Source organism: Hordeum vulgare, chromosome 4H, assembly GCF_904849725.1.
Source record: "Hordeum vulgare subsp. vulgare chromosome 4H, MorexV3_pseudomolecules_assembly, whole genome shotgun sequence".
In the NCBI taxonomy this organism is placed as follows: domain Eukaryota; kingdom Viridiplantae; phylum Streptophyta; class Magnoliopsida; order Poales; family Poaceae; genus Hordeum; species Hordeum vulgare.
In genome coordinates, this window is record NC_058521.1 from 526108398 (window position 1) to 526127403 (window position 19006).

Here is a 19006-nt window from a genome sequence, read left to right on the forward strand (position 1 = left end):
TTTTTGAGAGAGAGAGACATGCACTCATTGTGATTTTGCTAAAATGCTCATAGTGCTTCACTTATATTTTTTGAGCTAGATACTTTTGCTCTATGTGCTTCAATTATATCTTTTAGAGGACGACGGTGCGTGACTTGGTAGTTGGCTTATGCTATGAAAGTAGTCCCAAAGGTGATAGGTACCCAAAGAGGATACAAAAACCTCCATCTTCATGTGAATTGAGTAGAAAGAGAAGTCTTGATTCCTCTCAATTAGTTTTGAGACTATGTTAGTAGGGTGTTGTGAATCTAGAGATACTTGTGTTGAAGTTAGTGATTCCCGTAGCATGCACGTATGGTGAACCGCTATGTTAGGAACTCGGAGCATAATTGATCTATTGATTGTCATCCTTTGTGTTGAGGTCGGGATCGCGCGATGGTTAACACCTACCAACCCTTCCCCTAGGAGTATGCGTTTAGCACTTTGTTTCGATCACTAATAAAAACTTTCGCAACAAGTATGTGAGTTCTTCATGACTAATGTGAGTCCATGGTATAGATGCACTTTCACCTTCCACCATTGCTAGCCTCTCTAGTGCCGCGCAATTCTCGCCGGTACACAAACCCACCATATGCCTTCCTCAAAATAGCCACCATACCTACCTACTATGGCATTTTCATAGCCATTCCGAGATATATTGCCATGCAACTCCCACCGTTCCGTCTCATGACTTGTGTCGTCACTCTCATATTGTCGTTGCATGATCGTAAGATAGCTAGAGAGATGTTTCAACGTCATACGCCAAGCTAGATCGTTGCACATCCCGGTACACTCCGAAGGCATTTCCTATAGAGTCATCATCGTTTTGAGCTTTGAGCTGTGAGTAAATAAAAGTGTGATGATCATCATTATTAGAGCATTGTCCCATGTGAGGAAAAAAAAGAGACCAAAGAGCCGATATAAAGAAAAGAGATAAAAGAAAAAAAGAGGCCCAAGAGCCCAAATAAAAAAAGAAAAAGAGAGAAGGGACAATGCTACTATCTTTTTCCACACTTGTGCTTCATAATAGCACCATGTTCTTCATGATTGAGAGCTTCTTGCTTTGTCACCACCATATGCTAGTGGGAATCTTCATTATATAACTTGGCTTGTATATTCCAATGATGGGGCTTCCTCAAAATTGGCCTAGGTCTTCGTGAGCAAGCAAGTTGGATGCACACCCACTAGTTTTCCTTTTGAGCTTTCACATACTTATAGCTCTAGTGCATGTATTGTATGGCAATCCCTCCTCATTCACATTGATATCTATTAACGGGCATCTCCATAGCCCTTTGATACGCCGAGTCAATGTGACCATCTCCTCCTTTTTGTCTCACAACCACCACCACACTCTATTCCACCTATAGTGCTATATCCATGGCTCGCGCTCATGTATTGCTTGATAGTTATAAAAAGTTTGAGAAAGTAAGAGTGCGAAAACAATTACTTGGCCAATACCGGGGTTGTGCATGATTTAAATTCGTTGTGTGGGGATGATGGAGCATAGCCAGACTATATGATTTTGTAGGGATAACTTTATTTGGCCTTGTTATTTCAAAAGTTCATGATCACTTTGCTAGTATGCTTGAAGTCCTATTGTTTTCATGTCAATAGTAAACTATTGTTTTGAATCTTATGGATCTGAACATTCATGCCACAAGAATGAAGTTACAAAGGAAAAATATGTTAGGTAGCATTCCACATCAAAAATTCAGTCTTTATCACTTCCCTACTCGAGGATGAGCAGGAGTTAAGCTTGGGGATGCTTGATACGTCTCCAACGTATCTATAATTTTTTATGGTTCCATGTTATTCTCTTGTCAACTTTGGATGTTTTGTATGCATGAATATGCTATTTTATATCTTTTTGGGGACTAACCTATTAACTCGGTGCCAAGTGCGAGTTTCTGTTTTTCCGTGTTTTTGACCTTTTTCATAGAAGAATATTAAACGGAGTCCAAACAGAATAAAACCTGCGGAATGATATTTTCCATAACAGAAGATACGCAGGGGACTTGAGAACCAAGGCAAAGGACCTCGGGGGAGGTCACAAGCCCCCTAGCCGCGGCCTGGGGGGCCGCGCCTAGCAAGCTTGTGGGCCCCCCGTGGCTCCTTTGCCCTACCTCTTCCGCCTATAAATTCTCTAAAAATCCAAAACCTCGAAAGGGAGCCACGAAAATACTTTTCCGCCGCCACAAGTTTTTGTCTTCGCAAGATCCCTTCTGGGGCATGTTCTCGTGCCCTGCTGGAGGGGGGATTCGGACACGAAGGGCTTCTTCATCAACACCATTGCCTCTCCGATGATGCGTGAGTAGTTCACCACAGACCTTCGGGTCCATAGCTAGTAGCTAGATGGCTTCTTCTCTCTCTTGGATTTTCAATACAAAGTTCTCCATGATCTTCATGGAGATCTATCTGATGTAACCTTATTTTGCGGTGTGTTTGTCGAGATCCGATGAATTGTGGATTTATGATCAGATTATCTATGAATATTATTTGAGTCTCCTCTGATCTCTTATATGCATGCTTTCGTATCCTTGTAATTCTCTTCGAGTTGTGGGTTTCGTTTGGCCAACTTGATCTATAATTTTTGCAATGGGAGAAGTGCTTGGTTTTGGGTTCATACTGTGCGCTGTCCTCACCTAGTGACAGAAGGAGTAGCGAGGCACGCATCGTGGTGTTGCCATCAAGGGTAAAAAGATGGGGTTTATATCATATTGCATGAATTTATCCCTCTACATCATGTCATCTTGCTTAAAGCGTTACTCTGTTTGTTATGAACTCAATACACTAGATGCATGCTGGATAGCGGTCAATGTGTGGAGTAATAGTAGTAGATGCAGAAAGTATCGGTCTACTTGTCTCGGACGTGATGCCTATATATATGATCATTGCCTTATATATCATCATGACTTTGCGCTATTCTATCAATTGCTCGACAATAATTCGTTCACCCACCGTAATACTTGCTATCATGAGAGAAGCCTCTAGTGAACACTATGGCCCCCGGATCTACTTCACATCATATTTTCAGATTTACACTTTCACTTTGTTGCACTTTCCACCTTCAGATCTCACCTTGCAAATAATCGTGAAGGGATTGACAACCCCTTTATAGTGTTGGGTGCAAGTTTGTTTATTTTTGCGCAGGTACATTGGTGCCTCATCTTGATACTCCTACTGGATTGATACCTTGGTTCTCAAACTGAGGGAAATACTTATCGCTACTGTGCTGCATCACCGTTTCCTCTTCAAGGGAAAAACCAACGCAAGCTCAAGAGGTAGCAGAGATGCGATTAGGTCTAAGGATATGCGAGAGACCATAGTTCCGACTTCCCCATTCGGGAAAAAAGTGAATATGACAATGGATCGTAGCAACCATGATATGCTTTGATGTATTGTGGTTTGTACGATTTACCATACACTATGATACTCCTATCAAAGTGACCTCGAGAGTTATTTCCCTTGACCCAAATTGCAACTACTTGTGATGTTGTCGGAGCATTATATACTGTCTAGTCTAAGGAAATATTTGTGTTGACCTCAATATTATATTCATCAAGGTTTGGAATAGAGCCAAGGTTTCTAAATATTTGTAAATAAGGGTTACTTGAAAGTATATTCAGCAACTTTCGGATGAGACTATGGTCAAGGTTAGGCAAGAGAATAAACCTTTGTTGCAAATCTGCATCCGTGTCAAAAAAGTATAACTGTAAATGCTTGGGGCCATCTTCTTTTGGAACCAACTAATCAATACGGTGATAAATTTGACCCTATTCATTAGGGGTCTAAATTTGACCCTATTCATTAGGGGTAAAGACGTCCTTTCATGTGTCATTTAACACCACTAGTAGTCAAAATGGATGAAAGGGTCACGAAAGGAATAAAATTTAGACTGTGTTATACAAGGAAGAAAAAGTTTTCGAGTGTCAAATAGGGCAAGAAAAATTAAGACAATGTTAAATAAGGAATTCTCTCTATGCAATATATGACCAGCAAGTTTTCACCTATAGAAGAAACTGATGTTCTAACTAGCTTGAAGAACCGTTTAACTGCGGAACTGTAAAACCTCGCATCACACATATCACAACACAATCAAACGGTAGCAATGCAGTAACAAACCGATATCTTTGTGACACGCAAAGAAATGAGGTTGACTGCTCAGTTTCCAAAATTCGGGCAGCAGTTCTGCAGATCCAAGCTGACTTAACAAAGGATTGCTGCATGTACAGACAATTTGATCCGTGATGAGCCCCCTCTTGGGTTCTTCCACAAAATTCCACTATATAGATAAACAGCGTAGAGAGATCAATGTCCAGTTGAATCAAGATGTCTTGGCTTTATTCCCATACTTGGTACAACAACAAACACCTGAAGATGTCTTGGCTTTACAGTGTTGAAAAAAAAGAATGGCTAATAAGGAGATAACAATTTCTCCTCTAGGTCACGGAAACCTCGGTAGACATTATCTGTTTGGTTCTGTGGGAGATTCAATCGCCTCACCTCTGTCATATACCTGAAGATGCAGACACAATGTGAGCACATAGAACTGTCTGCTTATGTGATTTACCAGAAGAGAAGGTAACATTGAAACAGCAAGTATAAATTTAACCCACAGGGATTACACTGCTTACCTGTTCGCCAAACTAATTATTTTATCTCGAACACCCTTCTGCAAAGACCCTGTTTGATTCAGCGAGAATGTTCCATCCAAAAAGAATGAAGCCCCAGCAGTTGTGGTGCCTAGCTTATGTGCAATGACTGACATTCCCCATTCTCGAAGGATTGCAAGAACTGATCTCAGAAGCCGCAGCTTCAGAGTAAGTGAGGGCACGATTGCGCCATTCGATAACAGCTGATCATACACAGCAAGCACAGGCTCAGCTAGACCTTTACAAGCTCCGAGAAGAGCCCTTGCAACATCCTCATCACCAACTAATTCCTGTCCTGAACTTAATCTATCCTGTAGATACGAGCACTGATGATATAAGTCCCCCTGTGAAGTGCACTGGTGCTAAGTATGAAAAATACATTTATAGATGTCATGTAAACATACCAGTGCAGCCTTCTCAAGATGAAGGCATATTATATCCAAAGGTAAACAAGCTCCATCTGCAGGATCTAGTTTTGAGCCAACTCTTTTCACCACAGAACATGCTTCTGCTAAACCACCTCTTGTCAATGTTTGGTCAAGGAGTCTGGCCCAAATTTCCCGGACAATTTTGCTATCAGCGTCTCCAGAGTAATTTGCAAAGTTCAGCATTTCCAGGCAAACCTAACAACAAGAAGCTTCAAGCCATCAACTTTTTGAGTAACTACCAAACCAGATGTAAGCCTTAGGAAGTAAAAAGGCACTAGTAAATACAAATGCCTGACTTAACCACAGAAAGGCATAGAACACCAAAGCTAGAATGTGAGTTTGCCTTGAGGTTCTTTTGTTTTGGAGGTAGGCAAACTTATTGTGCGGCATCATTTATTTTTGAGAAAAGAAACCTAATGATGCTAGCAGCAAGCTTTCCCAATAGTGCACAATTCATAGCAAACATAAGCCAGCATAATCTTACAGTGCACATCAACCAACATCACATTCAACTTCAATGCATAACTTCAATCAATCCTGGTTAGGGTTCAAAATTTTAGGTGAAAAGGTCAAATGCACATGAACATGCTAACGAATAGGAAACGAAAGGTTGATCTGATTCAATGAGTATGAATTGTTTTGAGAAGTACATTTGCCAAGACCTCGGCTCCACAAAGGCAAATGTTGAAATTGTGTAACAATGTTGTGATCCAACTAGAATTCCATGAAATACAGAAAATCGTACCTCCCAAAGATTAAATGGAACAGCATAGTCATTGTATAGTTGAGTAATACTCTTAAGATTCAGTGAAAGCTCTTTCGCCTTGTCCTTGGCCTCCTTGGCAGATTCTAAATCAGCTAGAATATTATCACGCGGGAAGGGGTCACTGGGTGATTCAGAACTGTCTGGGATAGCTTCAAGCCGTGAAGCCATAGACTCTAATTCCTGTTTGATTTGCATTTGAAACCGAAGGACTGTAAGTTTGCCTTCAAGTAGATCCACCGTACTACTATCAATAGGATTTCTCGACGAATCAGCAGCAATGCCTGCACTTTTGGCTTGTAGCACAGCGTTGCTCAGAAATTGATACCTGGATTCCAAAGTTAGGTGTTAGATACAAAGACATGGACATGTGGAGATAAAGAAACAGAACAAAATCTGTAGACCTCTGGTCAAGAGCAGGAGCTTCTTCGGCATTAGAGCACTGCCTTTCCGCCAATATCAATAACATCCTGGCAGCAGCAACATGCTCCCCCTTGAGAACATAGTACCTTGCTAGGAGCTCAAGATACTTCGTTTGGCTAGTAGAAATAGGTGCACCTAAATCATCCAACCTAGGAGCCCCTCGAACCTTAAAAGTGGAGAAAGAGCCGATCAGGACAGCACAACATGCATATTCTTTTTAACACAGTGAAGTCTCGAACGAACTCGGTATAAGTTAAGATGATGATGACTTGGAAAGATCTAGTAAACATACAGGCATTTCTGATGCAAGGAATCATATAGCCAGAAGTTGAAGAAACACTTTTAGATTATCAGAGGAAAAAGAAACTAAGTAGCAGAAACAATTGTATGATTAGTATGATTGGATATGGGTAGGCTCCATGTAAACTTTAGCAGATGGTGCACCTTTTAGCTAACACTAAACAGGATATAAAGTAAATGAAATCATGTTAATAGTTTCAGTTTCCATATGGACATGAAGGAGGAAGGTAGAGGCAGTGGTGGAGCCTGTAGGGTCAATAAGGCAACCAGCTCAAGCAAAAATGCAACAAAGTACTACACAAAATGCAAGATATTCTTCTGCATACTATTCTACAAGGCCTTCAGATCCAACAAGTAAACAAATTTTCAGTTGAGTTAACATACTAAATACATCTCTAACAATACCAAGTTGTTATTAGGATTCACCTCTTCTTGATGCTTACGACCAGCACTCTGAAGAAAAGCAACCAAATCAGAGCCTCCGTACTCCAGAAGTTCATTATCCAGACCGAGCTCAATAAGTGTCCTGTATAGATGCTCATGGAAAGCTGTGTCGGGCCACTGGACACTTAGCTGAATAATCTGTTTGATACATTTGCTTCGAGAAGCTGGATCAAGGGCAGTCACTGGACCAGGTGCCCCACTTCGTCCTGCACCTTTGAGTGTACGCAGAGCATTCATAACTATGTCATAGCACTGTACACGCTGTGCAGTTATAGTATCATGATGTCTTGCATCAATTTGCCCATTAATAACATCAGCATTGGAATCAAGTGCTTGAACCTTCTGTAGTGGCAACCGCACTACTGCCTCGTAGAATCTGAACTCACATCCAACAAAACAGAGAAAATGTCAGCTTGCAGACCGAATAAAATTGAAGTGTTCAGGATTTATATAATTGTATTTTCTCATATACAAGATGATTCAGTAAGGAACTAACCGTAGGTTCTCAAATCTCTTGCATATAGCACTCAAATCAGCAGAGTCTGGAATTTTCGTCAAGAGATTGAAGGCTTCCCTAGCAAGAATATCTCTCTCGTCCTGGTTATTTGTCATAGATGCTTTCTCGAGACTCTCAACTGCCGAGTAATACTTGTAGTCTGACTCGTTGAAGTAGCTAGGACAGCCCTCCCTCAATTTAGTGCTGATATCCTCAACAGTTCCTTTGCCCTCTGGGCCAATGTAGTACTGCAAAAATCAAATAAAAGTACAGATTAAACTGCAATGAGTGATGAATCACCAAGGCTGTTCCCTTTTTGTTGGCAGTTTGGGCAGAGCAGAGAGAGAGGGAGAAGTGTGCTACCTCCATGAGTGAAGAAATAAGCCGCATCGCAAGCTGGTCACCATCCTCAGAACATACTAACTGATGAAACGTTAACTGAACTAACTTTTTGCGCAAATCATTGCCTAGTGTCTGAACCAAGCGAGCAACATTGTGCTGACAAATAAGTTGAAGTAGAACAAGTGCTTCACCAGATCTTCGAAGCAACCGCCTAAGGCACTCGATTGCCCTTACCTGTTATACAAGTAAAGTATTAAGCAAACAAATTTAGATTTTCTCTTCCTTGACAAATTACAGAAATGTTACCTCCATAGCAGCTAGTTCTGCTGATGTATAAAGCGACCGTGGCTTCTTACTCGATGCAGATTGATCTGCAGAATCCATATCTCTAATGCGGTAGGGACTCTTTCCATTGTTATGGATACCAGCACCAATGGTAGGCCCTGTTTTGTACAGTATGGAACCAGAATCTCCGAGGCCAGCAACATACCCATAAAGTCCTCTTCTCTTGTTCCTTCTGGACCTCAAAAATGTTTCCAACGAACGAATCTTGCACTCAAGAACTTTCATGGCACCAGTAGAAAGTCTACAAACGACCACACCATCCCCATGGTCATTGGAACCTATCAGTCCCCGAACCACCATAACTGGAAGCTCCCACACAGGATACAGAAGTCTGGATGAGCATAAGCAAAGCCCTTCATATGCACCGGAAAACAAAGGTTCTGCTTCCTGAACAACTTGTCCCATGCTAAAGCCTCCAGCCTGAGCTCGAGTGTTAGACAAAGCAGTAGTGCTGTTAAGTTGAGGCATTCCAACAAGCCCAGGGTCCTCAAATGCTTCAGCAGCCTTCTCAGAAACCGTGTTGCTTATCAGACTATCTTCAGTGTAAAGTAACTTCGCAGCTAGCATTAAGCACATTGCTGCAGCCTCTCCAGCACCAAAGCGGTTAAAGAACTCTTCTATTTGGGATCTCAAGGTGTTCCCATCAAACAACTTCCTTAGAATGTCGACAGGCCTGTTAAAAACTAATTCCATCAAACCCATTGTATTGAATACTACAATCCTCCTCCGCGGTAAGATATGTTGGGTAGGAAGATCGCCTTTGGCCCACAGCTTTATAGATGCCTTCTCAGAAGGTTTTCTGAATGCTGAAAAGCATTCCACGTCAGCATATAAAGACTGCATGATGAAAGCAGCATCTGGAAGTGGGAAGACATCGGAAGCGCAAAGCATCCGGCCCTCAACAGGCAAAGCAGAGACTGTTTCTCGGAGAGCCTTAGAGCTTCTAGAAGCTGTTGCGAAGGTATTGGGCAGTGATAACTGGGCAGCAGAATCTTTCTGCACAGCTAGAAGGGAGGACATAGCTGTAGCAGATGAATCTGACATTATAAGAGCGCCCGCAGAATAGAATGCAGACTCGACTTTCAACGCCAGATCCTCCGGCTGAGCTCTGCCAGCAGCAGAAACAGCACCAAATGTAAGTCCCCCACCAACCCCTAGAGGTGGGGAAGGCCTAGTAGCAACAATTTTTAAACAGCTCGGCCTCTGCAAACCTGAGTTCAGTCCAACTGAAGAACTGCTTCCACCTGATGTAGAAATGAATAATCTCTTGCCATCTGATAAAACAGCAACAGCATGGAGCCATTTCGATTCCATGGCAGACAAAGGTGAGATGCATACTATTGACGGTTTCGGGGATCGTGCAGCTCTTGATGCATTAGGCCTTCGACCACCATAAGGTGCATCTCGTGGATCAATAAGGTTCTTCTCTTCAGTGACTTTTTTCAAGGGACCATCACCACTAGCTCCTAAATCAAATAGTTGCAATTTCATGCCTTCTGTGCGTGCATAGATAGTGTTCCTCTCCTCATCAATAACCATGTCCACTATAGGATCAACAGCTGAGAAATTAAACGCACTTGGCAGGACCCACCTGAAAATCAAGCTAACTGAATAAGCAGGTGGCCAGAAACACATAAGAGGCAAAGATAAGGGTCAGAATATTCCACAGCTGATACCTGGAAAGAAGACTGCCTAAACCCGTGGTAAGGCAAACTTTACGGCAGCGTTTACGCCAGCCTGAACCAGTTGTGTATTGCAATTCATATATATGCCCATCACGTCCTGACAGGAAAATCTGGCCCTTATCTGTACATGTGATGCATGTCATTGTGACACCATCAGTAGAAATCATGTACTCGGGTAAAGGTTGCAATGAAAGTTCAGCATACGGATCAGTTCCATCAGCACTAGCAGAACAGCAAACTCCAACAAGCATCAGCTGACACAACAGATGTAGGTGAGTGTATATTCACTAGAAAATAAGTATCCTAGATAGAACTTTTGTAAAAGCTTGCAAGAATTGCAGGATCACAATCAATCAATCAATGGAAAATCAGCAAAAGGAGAACTGCCGTGTAACCGGATGATTCACATTTATATCAACCTCAGTTCAGGGTAAGACTTTTCTGTGATGTGCATCATCCTCCAATAAATGATACTCCCTCTGCTACTATTCTAATATGGAACGGAAGGAGTACTTCACTAGAATTGATTGCTTTAAATCACTTCTGGTCTTCTACTATTTTACCTATAGCATTCCATAGAAATTAGCAGGCATGAAGCTGTTGGGAATATGCAACTTGTATTTCCACAAATCTTAATTAAACTGGGATCTCAGTAGCATGTCTGCGCGAGGCTTAAAAAGGGCGGCCCGGTGCATGTAGCTCCCGCTTGCGCAGGGTCCGGGGAAAGGTCCGACCACTTTGGGTCTATTGTATGCAGCCTTTCCCTACATTTCTGCAAGGGGCTGTTTCCAGGACTTGTACCCATGACCTCATGGTCACAAGGCAGCAGCTTTACCACTGCGCCAAGGCTCGCCTTCAACAATCAAAAAATGAAAAAAAAAAATGACTATTGTATGTAACATGTCTGCGTGAGGCTTAAATGAAAAAATGAACATTATCATTTGAACGAATAATTTGTATCAAGCAAGCAGAAATGATCCATCCAATTGGATTCAGAGCATATCAGTAATTCAGCAATTCTGGATGGCCCGGTGGTAACAGTTTGTATCCCCATTGTTGTTTACAGATTATTTCTGTCTAACAAGGAAGCCACAAGGGCAGCATTAGATTCCTATACAGATGCTCACAAGAATGAGAGGTTTGATATTTTTTTAGTAAAGCTCCATGCTGATGTTCTTATTTCTTAGTTCACTGCACATACATCCCTATACATGGCATATGCACACTGGTGATCTCAACACCTTGGAAGCATGAGCAGAACTATTGGGTATAACATGGTATAGCATGAGCTACACATCAATCGGTACAAATTCGCACTTGCAAAGGTAAATAGCCAGATAGGGCAGACATCCAGTGCTCCACTAGTCAAGCATTGTGGAACACCAAAATAGTCACTTGCAAAACAAAACAAAAAATTAAGATAGATGTAAGAGTTGTGTCCATCATTTTGTAAAATATAAATTTTAGCGCCAGCTCAATATTTACAAGAAAATGGGTTAGTGGGAAGAATAAATTTGGCCCCCTTTTCCAAACTTTATTTTTCACAGGTTATCAATTTATTTCAAGTTCTCAATTGTTGAATCTCAAAAATTTGCACAGGAGAACTCGCAGGCATCCTTACCTCAACAGGAGTTGCTAGAACTAAAATGTACTGAATTGCTTCAACAAAAATCCCAGGCTTTGCTGTAGCAAGTCCAACAGCACAAATTGCTTGCTCATCAGCATGATACTCTTGACACTGACCATCCCTGGTGAATAGAGAAAATACATAAGCCATGTATTACATGGTTAACCGCAAACATGGCCTATCACCGCGGCGCGGGGGGGGGGGGGGGGGGGGGGGCTACTAAGAATTTTAATGAGCCTAATATCATTTGTGCTAACCAATAAATTTAATTTAACTATATAAAGGTGAAGATACTTTTGCTGACTACCTGATCTTTGCCATCTATGCGGTTACACATACATACACAGGAAGATAATTTTCAACACCTACTAACAGTCATGTTGCCTAAATGTGACGTACAATAAAAGAAGGTACAACTTCGTAGACAACAATAGATGCTTGGCTTAATAGAGGTGGCTGGTTACAGAGCCCCCCACCCAATAATACATTAAGATCAATGGTCAAAAAAGTATGGTTGCATAGTTAGACAAGCAACTCCAAAGTGTACAGAAAATAACACATCGTAGGCTCATCACACAGTTAACTCAGTTTAATATGCAGACCGATAAGAACTGTTCAAGATTAAGGCATTCTCTAGGACTTTTTTTTACAGAGTAACTGTGCTGCACCTGGCAAACTATTCATAACAATGGCAAGAACTTTGAGATTCAAAGTAACAAGAGTCACATCATAAGGTACAGCTAGCTGCTAGCATTTTTTAGCTTAAGGTGTGTGTCAGCAAAAGGGAAATGAACAAGCAAAGATAATGAATTACCACTTATCAAAGCGCCAAACGTAAAATGAATTGTCAACGGTTGCCCAAGCCCGGTGTATTTCAGAAAATATTCCACAAAGTGCTGTTCCTTCACCAGCAGCTGCATTATATCTCTCAATCAGCATAGGAGGAAGCTGCCGAGTTTCTGCAACTTCCACCAGAGGAGGCCACTGCAGTATAACATAAAAGTATCTTACATAGTTATCAAATTCAAAAGAATAAAGGCGAAAAAATTAAGTTCAAAATGTGACATTTTCATAATAACTTTAGAATAACTTAGAACACAAACAGATGGTAGAAAAGACGAGGCCTTACAAAACCAATGTATTTACGTGATTGCAAATGTGCACTTTTCACACTCAAGGAGTAAGGAAAGATCTCTATCACTAATACTAACAATTATTATCCAGTATCATGAAAATTATTGATTAACAAGACTTAAGGATCTACTGCATTTGAGGCAAAAAAATCCTGGGTCCCCAAGCTTTCAGGTGAAACTCCTCATATGTTAGAACTGAACAGGGACATATCCACCACACCTTTTTATTCCCACAGGAACAAGCAAGAAAAAGATAGCCCCTAAATCCTTAATTTTGTTCCAGCTATAACTTGAATCCGTCGCCAGAAATGAAGGATGCTCATCACCTAAAAGAGTTAAAGTGGGTGGGCAAAGAAACATTTGAATAACCTCTAGTGTTAGAAGGTCTACTGTTAAATAGTATTGTATAATGGCAATGAGCTTGCATAGAGACATGATTAAGCTCTCCTATCCTTGAGCTCAGATGCACCCTTTGCGGTTTCCCTGATTGGTTGCCAAGCTTAAACACTTATATACCTAGGCCTGCTCATGAATGAATCTTAGTAAAGAAGGAAGCTCACTGCCTCACACAGTGATAAGCAACGTCGCAAACATTGTATTATTTTCCTGTTGTGTTCAACCCCAGATCACTAAGTCAAAAAAAAAACTAGAACCCCCTGATTTAGTCTCCCATGTAAATTGTCAAACGTGCACAGCTACAATTTAAGCTTGTTTCCCGGAATTTTTACCTTAAATTCCACAGGATTCGCCGCAAAGTTTCCCATAGACAGCCAATTTTGTCAAAATGATACGGCACTGCGTTTATGGAAAAAAATCACCTCAATTTCCTACCAAGCTCCAAGTAAGCAGGTCCAATTTCAACTACACGGTGTTCACCTCAGCCTTCGACGGCTTCCAACCCAAAGTCCACCCAGCAGGGAGAACGGAAAGACTAAAAAAAATGTCCACGAATCCCCCAGTACTGTACTAGTTAACCCACGCGAAGCTCCGCCAGAAAAGGAAAACATACGCTGCTGCAGATCAACGACTCGGGCGCGCACAGACCCTAGAAGACAGTACGCGGGCGGTGGCGGGGGGGTTACCTCCTTGGGGTGCGAGGAGTAAGGGTGGGAGGCGTAGCGCGAGGCCTCGAGCGCCTCCTCCAGGTCGGGCTGCGCGGCGGCGTCGCGGCCGATCCGCTCCGAGACGTGCAGCCCCGCCGAGGCGACGTCGGGGCCGATGGCCTCGTCCTCCGCCCACGCCATCATCGGAGCGCCGCGCCTCTGCGGGAAGGAGGGGCGGGGGACGGCGGAAAACCCTAGAGCGCAAGTAGGGGGGGCGGGCAGTGGGGAACGGTGCGCGGCGGGGTTTGGTTTAGTTGGGGTTTTGAGGTTTTCGTGGGCGGGGTCTGGATTTTGCAGTGGCGCGTGAGGGGGATTTTCCCCTTCCCTTCCCCTTCCCCTTCCCTTCCCTTCCCGTGAAACTCACCGGTGGGCCCGGCCCCGGGCGCAGCTTTTTGCGGTAGGCGTGGTTGTGAACGAGCTCGGTCGGGGTCCGTTTTCCGTTTGTGCCATTCGAACTGAGCCTGGTTTTGAAGCCTCGGTTTGACGAACGGAGCTCCTCCCACTTTTTTGAAGAAAAAAATTAATTCTAAGAGCAACTCTAATGAGGCGACCCATTTCGTTCGTCATTTGTTTGGATCCGCGCAGAGAGAAAAGACGGTCCAACGTGTCGACCTAAACGGACGCGCGTCCGTTTTTCATGTGCGTGCTAATCCATTTTCGGTTCAATTTTGAACGTGATTTAGGTCGGTACGGACACAAAACGGACACGGACGACGCGCGCTTTCTTCATCCCCTGGCCCACGAGTCGGTGGCACATTGGTAGTTCTCCACCCCTACCGACAACGTCGACAGCTAGCCCTCGCCTCGCCCCCAACCCGTCACCACCGCCGCCCAGTTCCGGCGCCTCCTCCCGTATGTGCCCAACGCCTACCCACGCCATCGGGCCACCGCAGCTTCCCCGAACCCAATCCACCATTGCCGATCTGCTTCTTCGTCCACGCCCGCAAGTTGTTCGACAGTTTGTCTCAAGGTACAAATGGATTGTGCCGACGAGTTCTTTTTTCATAATGTTTTGTGCGACTCTGACGATTCCTTATCCGACAATGAGGAGATGATGCTTGCCGTGTTGGTCCACGACCACCTTAATAGGCAGCGGCGGTTGTTCCAGGGCTCGATTCCGGGGCATGTTCCCACGTTGAATCGCAATCGAGAGAGCGGTCATTTTATTCTATGGAAGGACTACTTTGACACAAGCAATCCGATGTTCAAACATCAGAAATTTCGGCGTCGTTTTCGTATGGCTAGGCATGTTTTCAACCAGATTCGAGAGGGGGTGGACGGATACGATGACTACTTCGAGTGCAAAGAGGATGCCATTGGAAAGATTGGCTTCTCATCTTATCACAAATGCACTGCAGCTATCCGGATGCTTGCTTATGGAATACCCAATGATCTTATCGATGAGTACGTCCGTATGAGTGAGTCTACGTGCCTAGAGTCGTTGTACGGATTCTGGAAGGTTGTGATTGCAGTATTTGGCCCTTGGTACTTGAGAGAGCCGACTGTTGGGGACACAACCCGCTTGTTGGCGACCAATGCTAGTCGGGGCTTCCGATGGATGCTTTGCAACATAGAGTGCATGCACTAGGGGTGGAAGAACTGTCCTTTTGCTTGGCAAGGCCAGTTCAAGGGCCATGTCAAGGCTTGCACTGTCATACTTGAGGTCGTGTCCTCTTAAGATCTCTCAATCTGACAGTCTTTCTTTGGCATGGCCGAATCACACAATGGTATCAACGTGCTTCAACGATCACCGGTGTTTGCAAGGCTTGCCGAAGGCAACAGCACGTCGGTCAATGTTAACATTAACGATCACAACTACAACAAAGTATACTATCTAGCTGACGGAATCTATCCACGGTGGACCAGTATTGTGAAGACAATCTCCAAACCTTTGGGAGAGAAGAGGGAAACATTTTCCCAAGAGCAAGAGAGTGCTAGGAAGGATGTCGAACGTGCCTTTGGTGTTGTGCAATCTTGATGGGCATAGTTCGATATCCTGCTATAACTTGGAGCACCAGGAAGTTGTGGAAAGTGATGATTGTTTGTGTGATCATGCACAGTATGATCGTAGAGGATGAGCGTCTGAAATGTCTCCACAATCAAGGGTTTGAGTTTCAGGGTGACAATGCAGTGCTTCAGCATGGCGGAGAAGCGGCATCGTTTGCACAGTTCACCTAGTTTCATCATCAAATGTGTGATTAGAAAACTCATATTCAGTTGCAAGATGATTTGGTTGAGCATATGTGGGATCATGTTGGCAACCAATAGGTGTATCTTTTAGACAATATAATTTTTATTGGGCTTGTAGAACTTTGCTATATTTTATTTTCGGTTGTGAAACTATGCTATTTCATTTGCTTTTGAAAATATATGCAAAATGTTTGTATTTGTTGAAAACCGGCGGCTAGCCGGTCATGCGGACAAATATGGGTCGGCGCGTTGGATGCGCTGCCGACCCAAATCATAAACCGGACGGACACAGAGCCGGCGGACGACCCAATCAGACGAAAAGCGAACAAAATCTTCGTCCATTTGGGTCGGACGGTTGGAGTTGCTCTAAGAGCATCTTCAACATATGTTCAAAAACTGCTCCGCGCTTTAAGAACCATCCTTTTTTTACTCCGTACACGCTCGAGAAAATGCTGCAAAATAGTCGCGGGTAAAATAGTTTTGGACACTCGTTAAGAGCATCTCCAACAAACGCGCGCTACCGCGGCGCGTAAAAAAATTGGATGTCGAAATAGCGTTTTAGCGTGCATGGGCGTGTGATAGCTTGTTCAAGCGCTATAAAATTTAGCACGTCGTTGTAGAGCTTCAACAGGTGCGGTAAAATACAGCGCGCGCGTCCAAGCCGCTGCTTGGCACATATGAATAATTTGCAAAATGATAGTTGAGCACCATAGCATAGTTCAAATTTATGGCATAGTTTAAAATCTTCTACCACGAGCAAGATCCTGACAAATAAGTTCACACAAATGAATGAAACATGAAGAATTATGATCCATCTTCTTGCTTCTCTTCTTCCTCCTCTTCATCCTTCCCGTCCTCCTCCTCTTTCTCCTCCTCTTCATCATCTTTAAGCACCTCCGTGTCATTGGAACCTTGAATGGTGCTCGTATTATGTTCAAAGGCATGTGAGGCATCATGTGAAGGCATGTGAGGCAGGTGCTCCTATGCCTTTCATAAGAGACCCAAAACTCATGCCTTCCATGGTAGCTCCAAGCCTCCCATGTCAGTCATGCCTCCAATGCCTCCCGTAGGTGCTCCCATGTCTCCCATGCCGTCCATGCCTCACATGCCTCTCGTAGGTGCTCCCATGCCTCACATGCCGGTCATGCCTCCCTTAGGTGCTCTCATGCCTCTCATGCCGGACATGCCTCCCATGTCGGCCATGGTAGCTCTGAAGCTTCCCATGGTAGCGCTCATGCCTCGAAAACCTCCCATGGTAGCTCCCATGCCTCTAAAGCATCCCATGGTAGCTCTCATGAATCACATGCCCGTCATTTTTTTGGACCAAGAGCTGATCACGGCAAAGGTTGAGTACTCCTTTTGCCTATCATCGAATTTAGATGTGTCCAAGAAGAAGAGGTGTTTCTCATATTCCAGCAATCTAACTTGCTCCTCCATGGCCAATTTCTTCTCCTTCGATGCCACCTTCCTCTCCTCGGTCGCCAACCTCCTCTCCTCAGCTATCGACTCTTGGCTCCTTGCCACCCTCCTCTCCTCGTTTGCTTCCTTTCTTTCCATCACAATAGCCTTCATACAATTCTTTGTGTAACCATCTCCTTCCTTCTTCTTCTTCTTTTGTTTTGCAACTCCATTTGGTCTTTTTGGCTTGGAGTAGGCAACTGAGTTTGGTGTAGGGTTCCTTTTGGCGTCATCACTTGATGCCTCCTCCTCATCATCTCTAAGACCACTGCATCAACATTGCCTTTCTTGTTCTCCTCGTCATCATTCAGACGTTTCTTCCATTTCTCCTCATCCTTCCACACTTTGTAGAGATGTGGCAACACAAAATGCTCTCCCTCTCTTAATCTTGCCTTTATTGATCTCCTTTCTTTTCCTCAAACAAGCTTTGTGCAATATTGTGCTACAAACAAAAGAACAGGTTGCCACTTGAAACACAAAAGATGAAGCATGGACATGGAACATAAAGAAATGGCACTTACACTATCTCTATCATTAGTGCCACTTGGGTTTATCTAGTCAACTGACGACATTGCCGCTGCCCATCTTTGGCAATCTTTATTGATCGTCGATCACCGAGAGCGAAGAGATCTATTGGTGTGTTCAATCCCACTCTTGCTATTTTGCATCAAAGTACTCCTTCATCATATCCCAATATGTATCTCTAATTTGGTCACCCCAACGGTGGCATACATAGACACATTCAATCATGTCTTGCTTAGAAAGATGTCTTTGTCCACGGTGTAGTTGCACACCCTTCCTCTCGGTGCATCAACCATATGTTGGGGAACATGGTAATTTTGAAAAAAAACTACGTCATGCAAGGATCTATCTATGGAGAAACCAGCAACGAGCAAAGGGGTAGAGCATCTTCATACCTTTGAAGATTGCTAAGCGGAAGCGTTGCTAGAATGCGGTTGATGGGGTCGTACTCGCAACGATTCAGATCGCGGTGGATTCCGATCTATGCACCGAACAACGATGCCTCCACATTCAACACACATGCAGCCCGGTGACGTCTCCAACGCCTTGATCCAGCAAGGAGAGAGGAGAGGTTGAGGGAGAGCTCCGACAACACGACGACGTGGTGACGGTGGAGCTGTGTGGTACTCCGGCACGGCTTCGCCAAGCACTATGGAGGACGAGGAGGGTTGTGTCGAGAGAGAGAGAGAATTGTTGTTTCAAATCAGCCCCAAACCCTCCACTATTTATAGGAGGAGAGGGATGAGGGTGCCCACCCTTAGGGTTTCCCACCCTAAGGGGTGCGGCAGCCCATCTAGGGCAAGGGGCGGCGACCAAGGGGTGGAGGGAGCGGCGTCCTAGGGTGGGCAAGCCCACCACGCCTAGGGTTAGCCCACCTCCCCTCTTCTTGCGCCTTGGGCTGCTGGTGGTGGCGCACCAGCCCACATATGGGCTCGTTCTCACCCACCTTTTGGCCCATATACCCCTTTGGGGCTGGTGGCCCTTCCCGGTGGACCTCCGGAACTTTTTCGGTGGTCCCAGTACATTATCGGTGACGCCCAAAACACTTCCGGCGATCAAATCCTCACTTCCTATATA

General features: G+C 44.0%; 1 protein-coding gene across 1 annotated transcript; it reads right to left on the bottom strand.

Annotated features, from left to right (window-relative positions):
• Positions 1-4337: 4337 nt before the first annotated feature.
• On the bottom strand, positions 4338-14017 carry LOC123449272 (nuclear pore complex protein NUP155). Its single transcript, XM_045126422.1, has 13 exons — positions 13739-14017; positions 12338-12507; positions 11518-11644; positions 9888-10150; positions 8173-9802; positions 7888-8100; positions 7525-7772; positions 7011-7404; positions 6266-6450; positions 5844-6189; positions 5075-5293; positions 4653-4981; positions 4338-4534 (listed from the first exon to the last, which is right to left on the bottom strand). Exons 1-13 carry the CDS (start codon positions 13901-13903, stop codon positions 4432-4434), a joined length of 4392 nt encoding a protein of 1463 aa, XP_044982357.1. The 5' UTR covers positions 13904-14017; the 3' UTR covers positions 4338-4431.
• Between the last annotated feature and the right edge of the window lie 4989 nt (positions 14018-19006).